This window comes from Triticum aestivum, chromosome 2B, assembly GCF_018294505.1.
Source record: "Triticum aestivum cultivar Chinese Spring chromosome 2B, IWGSC CS RefSeq v2.1, whole genome shotgun sequence".
In the NCBI taxonomy this organism is placed as follows: domain Eukaryota; kingdom Viridiplantae; phylum Streptophyta; class Magnoliopsida; order Poales; family Poaceae; genus Triticum; species Triticum aestivum.
Window position 1 is genome coordinate 764,467,622 of NC_057798.1, and position 7,915 is coordinate 764,475,536.

Sequence of the window (7,915 nt, forward strand, 5' to 3'; positions counted from 1 at the left end):
CTATAGATCTTGGCATCATGAGTTCAAATATATAAAAAGTTTTAAAAAATAAATTTTTCTTTTAAAGATATCAACCATCTAAAATATCGAAAGAAAATAAATATTGATGGTTTTTTATAGGTACAGACAAGAGATGAGTCGCCTTGTCCCATACTGTGCATAGAAAAAGCTGCATGCGTCAGGGATGTAGGGCTGTTTTGTCTGTGCATGGGGTCCAGGTTGAAGAAATAAAAAGTTGGTAAAATGGGAAAGCAATGAAATACGTTGGATACTTAGCCCACACAAAGTTAGCTGGCTACATTTGATTGGTGGGCATTCACCGGTAGCTCCCAGCACCGGTAAATTTACTCATGTTCCAACGTCGACTCGCCTTCCCTGGCACGATACCGAAGCGCTATAAGTGAAGCCGCTCCCATGGCACCCGCGGCAGTATCTCGCCACCAACCCCCGCACTTCCCTTTCGCCATCGTCTGACTCCATGGCGCTCGCAGCAGCAACCCTTGCCTCCTCTCCGCGCGTATGTATCTCCGTTTCCGCCGCTGGGATGAACAGCAGCGGCCTGTCCGTGTCGTTGGGGGCGCGCCGTGTGCCGGGGATTTCTGTGCAAATTCATTCCCAGCGGAGGAGGATTGTCGCAGCGGCGGCAGTGGCGAGAGGGGACGAAGGGGCCGGTAAGACCTTCGTGGAGGAGATGAGGGCTGCGGCGATGCGGATGCACACCAAGGACCAGACCAGCGAAGGGGAGAAGGAGCTCGAGGGACCGTCACTCAACGAGCTGGAGCCTAACCTTGACGCCTACCTGCGCTTCCTCGTCGACAGCAAGCTCATCTTCCAGACGCTCGAGAACATCGTCGACCGCGCCGCCGTCCCATGGTGTGAGTCACTGCAAACCCGTCCTTCCATGTGGTTTTGTGTAATTAGCTCTACCAGTCAATTTTTTGCGGCCTCTAGTTTGTGGCGGGTAGTGATTTCGTGCCACAGTTTATTTTGGTCACTATAATGCATTCATACTTCTTTGAGAATGACTACATGCCGCCTGAGTTTCATATTTGGGTCAATCGACGGTTTCAGACCATTGGATGAAGATCCTATGGTGCCTGACCCTTCTTCTTCGTCAGCATACGGCCGCACCGTTCGCCGCCCGAACCGCCGGCCCTGCCACGCGCGGGGCGGCTCTCCGGCGACCGCCTCGCCCTCCCCTGAACCACCACATATCGTCGGTCTTCCGCCGCCCCGACCATCCTCTAGGCCCCCGCGTCGAGTTTTTTCTCCGGCGAATCCCCACCACAACCACCACCACAACCAGTCCCCACCCTGAACCCTAAGAGAGATAATGGGATGATGACTGCAGGCCCCTTCGTCCCCTCCTGTCCGGCCTTCCTCCGGCGAATTTCTGCAGGAATCTCAAAATCGACTGACCCATTAGCTATTGTATATTTATTTCTGCTAGACTAAAATCGAATGTACAGATCAAGAGCCAGGATCCAGAGACAGGCAATTATTTTTGTCATTTCTGATAATATTTGGGAAAAATATGTTATCCTAATATTAATCATGGTTCACTAATCATAATTAAAGTGTACAAATATTTTAAGCTATGATTATTGCAGATGCTTTCGAGATAATACATGCCTATTTTTTGTAAAACCAGTTGTTACACTGAATGTTCAACAGAATGCTGTGTGATTTTTTTTGCTATTATAAACCTGTGATGAGATGTACTTCAGTATTAAGAATAGTGGCATATCGTTTGCACTGGAGGTGATCTAGATGAAGTTAAGAATGGATCCGCACAAATTTAATAAAACGTAGGTAGGTTCTCAGTTGTTGCGAAGAGGCATCTTCTATTCTTTGGTGATTCGACAACATCTTGTATCTAAAATGCTCCAGGGGAAACACTTCCCAGTCTGAATAATTTCATCAACATTTCTAGTGACATGTTCATATATCAAGTCATTATCAACTAAAATTATTTGGAACTGGTGCATATTTATTCGTATTGCTTGTGATATGGAAGTGGTGTATTTGTTTGCTTCACATATAACCGTACGTAGTGCTATAGTGGGTTTTCCCCTACTTGGCAAACATGTTGGAAGCTATAGTTGCCATCTTACTCGTGCATGCGAAGTCTCTCCATCTAGAATGATAATTGAAGACATTTTTTCATTGATGGCTTTCAATACCTTTTTTACAAATCTATCTTTGAAAATCAGCGCTCTAAATGGCGCTAGGCACTATGCTGGCGGCAGGGTGGCGCATAGTCAGGGCTAGATGGCTGGCTCCTTTTACATCACTGTTTGCAGTGCAACCTCCGTCTCTCTATTTGTGTTGACATACTTAGCAGCAACCCTTGACCAAGCCTCCCCCCTCCCCTCCCCCGAGTCGCCCCCGGCCGCCTCCCCAGATCCCATCAGCCCGCTTCCCCCTCTCCTCCTTCTCCTCCCTCGCCGCTGCCCGAGGGCGTGGCCAGGCGAAACCTTGCCATCGCCGGTGGCGGCGGGGACTCGGGACACACCCGCGTGCTTGTGAGGGGATGGTGTGGGCAGGCGCCCCTGGGCCGGAGCGTGACTTGCGGCCGGGCATTACTACGGGTGGTGGCGGTGCTCCGGCGGTCCCGTACCTCCGCGGTAGGCGGCTTCAACGCCTGGGGCGTTGCGGTCGCCAGGGACGGTGGCGGCGTGACCGGATCGGCGGCGGCACGGCCGGACCTGGACCCAAGCGTGGGCTTGGTCTCCGGGTCGCGGTCGGCGTGGTGGCAGGTGCGACACGTCGGTTGGGCGGATCTGCGGGATACCACCCTTGTCTGGTCCTTGACAGCGCGGGCAACTCCCGGGGAAACCCTAGATCTCATTATGATCGAGCGATGGCGGTGCTTTTGCGTCGTAGTCCCTCTTCATGGCGTAGTTTTGGAGTTTGCCCCGGTGGCGCAGCTGCCGATGAAAATCGCGCTGACTACGGTCATGACGGACGATGGCGACGTCTTTGATGTTGTTTCCTTGTCGAGGCATCGTCGTTACAGTTTGCGTCATCAGGCTCTGGATGCTCTGGGGGAAACCCTAGATCTGGGTCTCCCGGATCGAACGATGATGGCGTTCTTAGTATCGCTTTCCCTCATAGGGGCATCGTTTTGAAGCAAGTGATGGCTGGAGGTGACAAGAGGAGGAGCGGTGTTACATGTAGCACAAGGCTGACAACGGATCGCAGCGGCATGGTGCTGCGAAATTTTGGCGGTGGACGCGCGTAGATGGACACGTGCAGGATGGTGGCGTTGTTTGATGCGGTGGTGACGTCGACGGCAGGCCTGGCAAGAGGTTGATGTGTCAGTACCTGCTCTGGAGACGGATCAGTGGTTGACGGTGGCGGCGGTCTCTGGGAGTGCGCCAGACCGGTGTGTGGCCTAGTCCTGGCATTGTGGCTTGGTTGCGGCATCCGGCTTTGAATGTTAGGCTTTGGTGTCATGTCTGTTTGGTATTAAGCTCGGACATTTGGCACCCCTTCATCAAGGGGATAGGAGTAGCAACACGTGTGTTGCCAAGATGATGACTTCAGACATGATGATGTATTACTTTGTAAAGTCTTTGTTAATAATTAATAAATTGGCTGCATGCATCGTCTAGATGTAGAATCCAGGGGTATCCTCATTTTCAATAAAAACTTAGCAGCAACCCTCATGTATGACGCACTACCGGATTTGGCACCTTTGCCGAGTATCAAAAAGACTCTGGAAAGCCAAAATACAACTCGGGGAAAACTTCGCCGTGTGTTACACTCGGCAAATAGGACACGGTAAAAATACTATCGGCAAAGTCTTTGCTGAGTGTCTTTCTACATCTCTCGGCAAAAAAGCACATTGACGGCCGGTCGCCACTAATGGAGAGTCATCATGACATCATATTTGCCCAGTGTTTAAAGCCGATACACGGCAAACATTTTGCGGAGTATATTTTTGAAAATACAAGACAAAGTTTCAAAAACTTTGCCGAGTGTATTACAGAAAACACGTGGCCAATATTCAAAAACTTTGCAGTCTGTATTTTCAGAATACACAGCGGTTCTGGACCATTTGCCGAGTATTTCAAAATACACTCAGCGAAACGATTTCCGGCATGGCCATTTGGTCAGAGAGACGCCCAGATGGTACTAGATTCTGCCACGTGGCACCTTGGCTTGCTGAGTGTAACACTCGGCAAATGCCCCAGTTATTTTTTTAGTTTTTAGCTGTTTTGTTTTAAATCCCTGCAATTCAGCACAATAAATACATTCTACCATTCTGAATAGAAGCAGAAACATATATAGGGCACAAATCCATCAAGTTCCAAAGCACAAGCAGACACCGAGTTCAAAAGTTCCCAAACATGTACATGTTCATCAAACAAGTTGAAGTCACTTGTCCATCAAACACAAGTACTACACAATGACGAAGGCGTCCATGATGCGATCCTACAAATATGAAAGCAAATGCATGAGTTACACAATTATAGATTTTGACAAGTTATAGAATTCTACAAGTGTGCTGACATGATTTCTGTAAGTTCCAAATATGTATAAATTAAAAGACTAAACATGATTTTTACAAGTTAAGACTAAACATAGGAGAACGGTCACATGATTTTTACTGTGTACTCACATGATTTTGACAAGTTCTAAATTTTGACAAGTGTAGTCATATGATTTGCACAATAGCAATATGGATAATTTTCATAAGTTCCAATTTTTCCCAAATTATTAAGATTGCTATATGGACCCACAAGCATGAGTAACACAAGACTAGGAGAACTCACCTGGAGTCACAGTGCCCAGTGTGGGGCTGAGACGAGGTTGAGAAGCCGTAGTAGGCGTCACCGGGCTTTCTTGCAGATTTTGAGACGAACAGGGGTTGAGTGGCACATTGTTGGATCCAACCGATGGGTGAACCTACAAGCATGGAAAATAATTAGCATGAGATGGTAAGCACGAGACAATAAGATGAATGATTGAAAAGCTGCAAGAAACTTATGAAGCCGAAGCTAGAAGGAGCAAGAGGAGGAAAAGCCGTAGTTGAAACTGGAAAGTTTTACCTCAATGGATGTACTTTGTTTATTCTGCTTAGAACAATAAATGGCTTAATTACGGAAATCTCATAGTGGTTATGTGGCAGATTATCTAACCTTTTTCTGCCGGAAATTATAGTTCCCTACGATGGAGCTGGAACATTTCTTTCATCATTGTTAGCTAGCTAGATGCTGCTGATTGACATTTTAGTTATCTGTGTCTATCAGATGCGGAGTTCCGGAATACTGGGTTAGAGAGATCAGAGGCACTGAAGAAAGATCTGAAATGGTTCAGCGAACAGGGTCACACAATTCCAGAACCATCTGCTCTTGACACTAAATATGCTTCCTATCTGGAAGAGTTGTCTGAGAAGGACCAGCAAGCATTTTTCTGTCACTTCTATAATATGTACTTTGGTCAATCTGCTGGAGGTCGACTGACCGGCAAAAAGGTACCACTTTTCAGCACAAAACATTGTACCGAACGTTCATGTGAATATGTGATGTAAAATAGTGTTTGTGTGAATGGCTTCCCATATTTGTTGTTAACAATGTGTTGTTAGCACTGGTTCTTCTCAATCTTCTTATTTTGCTGATTGAAATTCCAAAAGAAGATAGTAGTATGATATTACTGTATGAACTCCGTTGAGGGTCACTTTATGCACAGATCTGTTTCATATCTCGTTCTTCTGCTATGTAAATACTTCTACATTCATTCTATAGCTGGCCATTTCGTTGTGGAGCATGAATCCTTATATTTACTTATCCAATGCAAATCAGGGCATCACGGCAGACTGTATTCTGTCAGTGTGGTGTGAGCGAGAGTTACCTGTTCCTCCATTGATGAATACTCCCTCCGTCCCAAAATATAAGAACATTTTTGACACAAAAGTGTCAAAAATAGTGTCAAAAATGTTCTTATATTTTGGTACGGAGGGAGTATCATTTAACCTAGTAATCATGCCCTCTATTCATGTCAGATTGCTGACAAGATTCTGAACAAGAAAGAGCTGGAATTCTACAAGTGGGAAGGTACCCTGTCCGAGCTGCTGCAGAATGTCCGCACAAAACTTAACCAAGTTGCTTCTGTAAGTCCAAAAGCTTTGATGTCGTGCTCTTATTTTTTCTGCCCGTGTGTCTCTCAGTGTCTTAACCCGATCACATCTATGCTCAGAACTGGACCCGGGAAGAGAAGAACCGCTGCCTGGAGGAGACTGTGACGTCGTTCGCTTATTCAGTAGATCGTCTGCGCAAGATATTCACCTGAGCTGGAACTTAGGTTGTATCATTTTCTTGTCAGCTGTATCAGATCATCGGATCGGATCGTAGTATCACGATACTATGTGATTTTCACTTTTAGTATTGTCAATCTATATATTGAAAAATACAAGAAAGACTTGGGGGCTTACTGTCAAGCACATGAGCTGGTGTGCTAGGCCTCCCAAGTTCAAGCCTCACCACTCTCTTAATAAAATACCACTGTGGTTCCTCTAGTTTTATATATTGAAAAATACTGCAAATGTATTTACATTTTTTAATTATAAAATTGAATTTTGAGCATATTGTATCTCCTTCGTACAGGCCGATCAATGTTACTTTCATATATTGAATATAAAAATACAAATCCATAAAACAAATGGCTTAGGCCAACGTACTTCAAAGCTAGCTAGTCCTTGTGAATTGTGGCTTGCGAGGGATCATTCGGCAAGCAAATGTGTAGCTGTCCCGTGGCCCCATGTGACGATCGACAGAGAAGGATCGATCGCACGATGGGGAATTGGGGGAGGAGCAGAGGTAGGAGACGGGAGTACGTAGGAGAAGGGGAGAGACTCGAATTGACTTGTTCATTCATTTGATACCCAGTACACTGGAGATACTTGGCTAAATACCCATGCACGCCACACACTGATTAGAATGGGCCACAGCCAGCCCATGGACTCACTGGGCTCAGCCCAAACTACCCTTCTCCCTATTAAGTCCACCGCTATGCAGTAGCAGGTGTGACAATTGCCCCCTCTTGAGCAAGAGCTTCGTTCTCCCAGATCCGTGCAGTAGGGTAGCGTTGTCGGAGAACCGTATAGTCTTCCCAGGTTGCAGATGCCTCTGAGAGAGATGACCACTGTACACGAACCTGCATGATGGAGGCGTTCCCTTTCTTGACCATGCAGTGCTCCAGAATAGCTTTAGGGACGAGCGGTGCAGGTGTGAGGTCCGGTGCCTTTGGCAATTCCGAGAACATTGGAGTGTAATCTGGAGTAAATGGCTTCAACCACTAGTAGAAAAACGACCTGTTGTACCGGTTTGTAAGGACCTTTAGTCCCGGTTCTGTGACCGGCACTAAAGGGTGGGGACTAAAGGTACCCCTTTAGTCCCGGTTCAACACGAACCGGGGCCAAAGGCCCACCACGTGGCACGAGCCCGCGCGGTGGACTGGGGCACCTTTAGTGCTGGTTGGTAACACCAACCGGTACTAAAGGATATTTTTTTGATTTTTTTTTCAAAAAAATAAATAAAATTTTCCCCATTTTTCAAATTTCTGAATTATTTGACGATTTTGTCTCTAATCACCGCTCATCATTGCTCTAATCACCCCTCATCATTTCAAGTCATCTAACTTTCTGGCCGGTCACCCAACCTCTCACTACTCCAGCCTGAGCACGCTTAACTTCCGAATTCTATTCCCCCTAGTTTCCAACTCTGCACATGTTGTTTACCTGACAATAGTAAGCTGTCAATCCTATTAACCCTCAGGAATTTAGTTTGAGCATGAAGTCACATGTTTCACCGTTTGAGTTTGAAACTTTTATTCTAAAAAATAATTATTATTTAGTAACCGAAATATTTCTTTAATAAGTAGTTTGACCATAGTTTGACCACAGTTTGAC

The 7,915-nt window shown here is 46.3% G+C and overlaps 1 protein-coding gene across 1 annotated transcript; it reads left to right on the plus strand.

Annotated features, from left to right (window-relative positions):
- Positions 1-453: 453 nt before the first annotated feature.
- Positions 454-6,419, plus strand: LOC123042562 (heme oxygenase 1, chloroplastic). The gene is made up of 4 exons (XM_044464992.1): positions 454-875; positions 5,259-5,482; positions 6,011-6,118; positions 6,205-6,419. Exons 1-4 carry the CDS (start codon positions 479-481, stop codon positions 6,295-6,297), a joined length of 822 nt encoding a protein of 273 aa, XP_044320927.1. The 5' UTR covers positions 454-478; the 3' UTR covers positions 6,298-6,419.
- Positions 6,420-7,915: the final 1,496 nt, after the last annotated feature.

Excerpts from the sequence above, each read along its gene's own strand:
- LOC123042562 (XM_044464992.1), top strand. The coding sequence starts at position 479 with ATGGCGCTCGCAGCAGCAACCCTTGCCTCCTCTCCGCGCGTATGTATC. Across the intron at positions 876-5,258 it reads CCGCGCCGCCGTCCCATGGT|ATGCGGAGTTCCGGAATACT; the intron begins GTGAGTCACTGC and ends TGTGTCTATCAG. Across the intron at positions 5,483-6,010 it reads GTCGACTGACCGGCAAAAAG|ATTGCTGACAAGATTCTGAA; the intron begins GTACCACTTTTC and ends TATTCATGTCAG.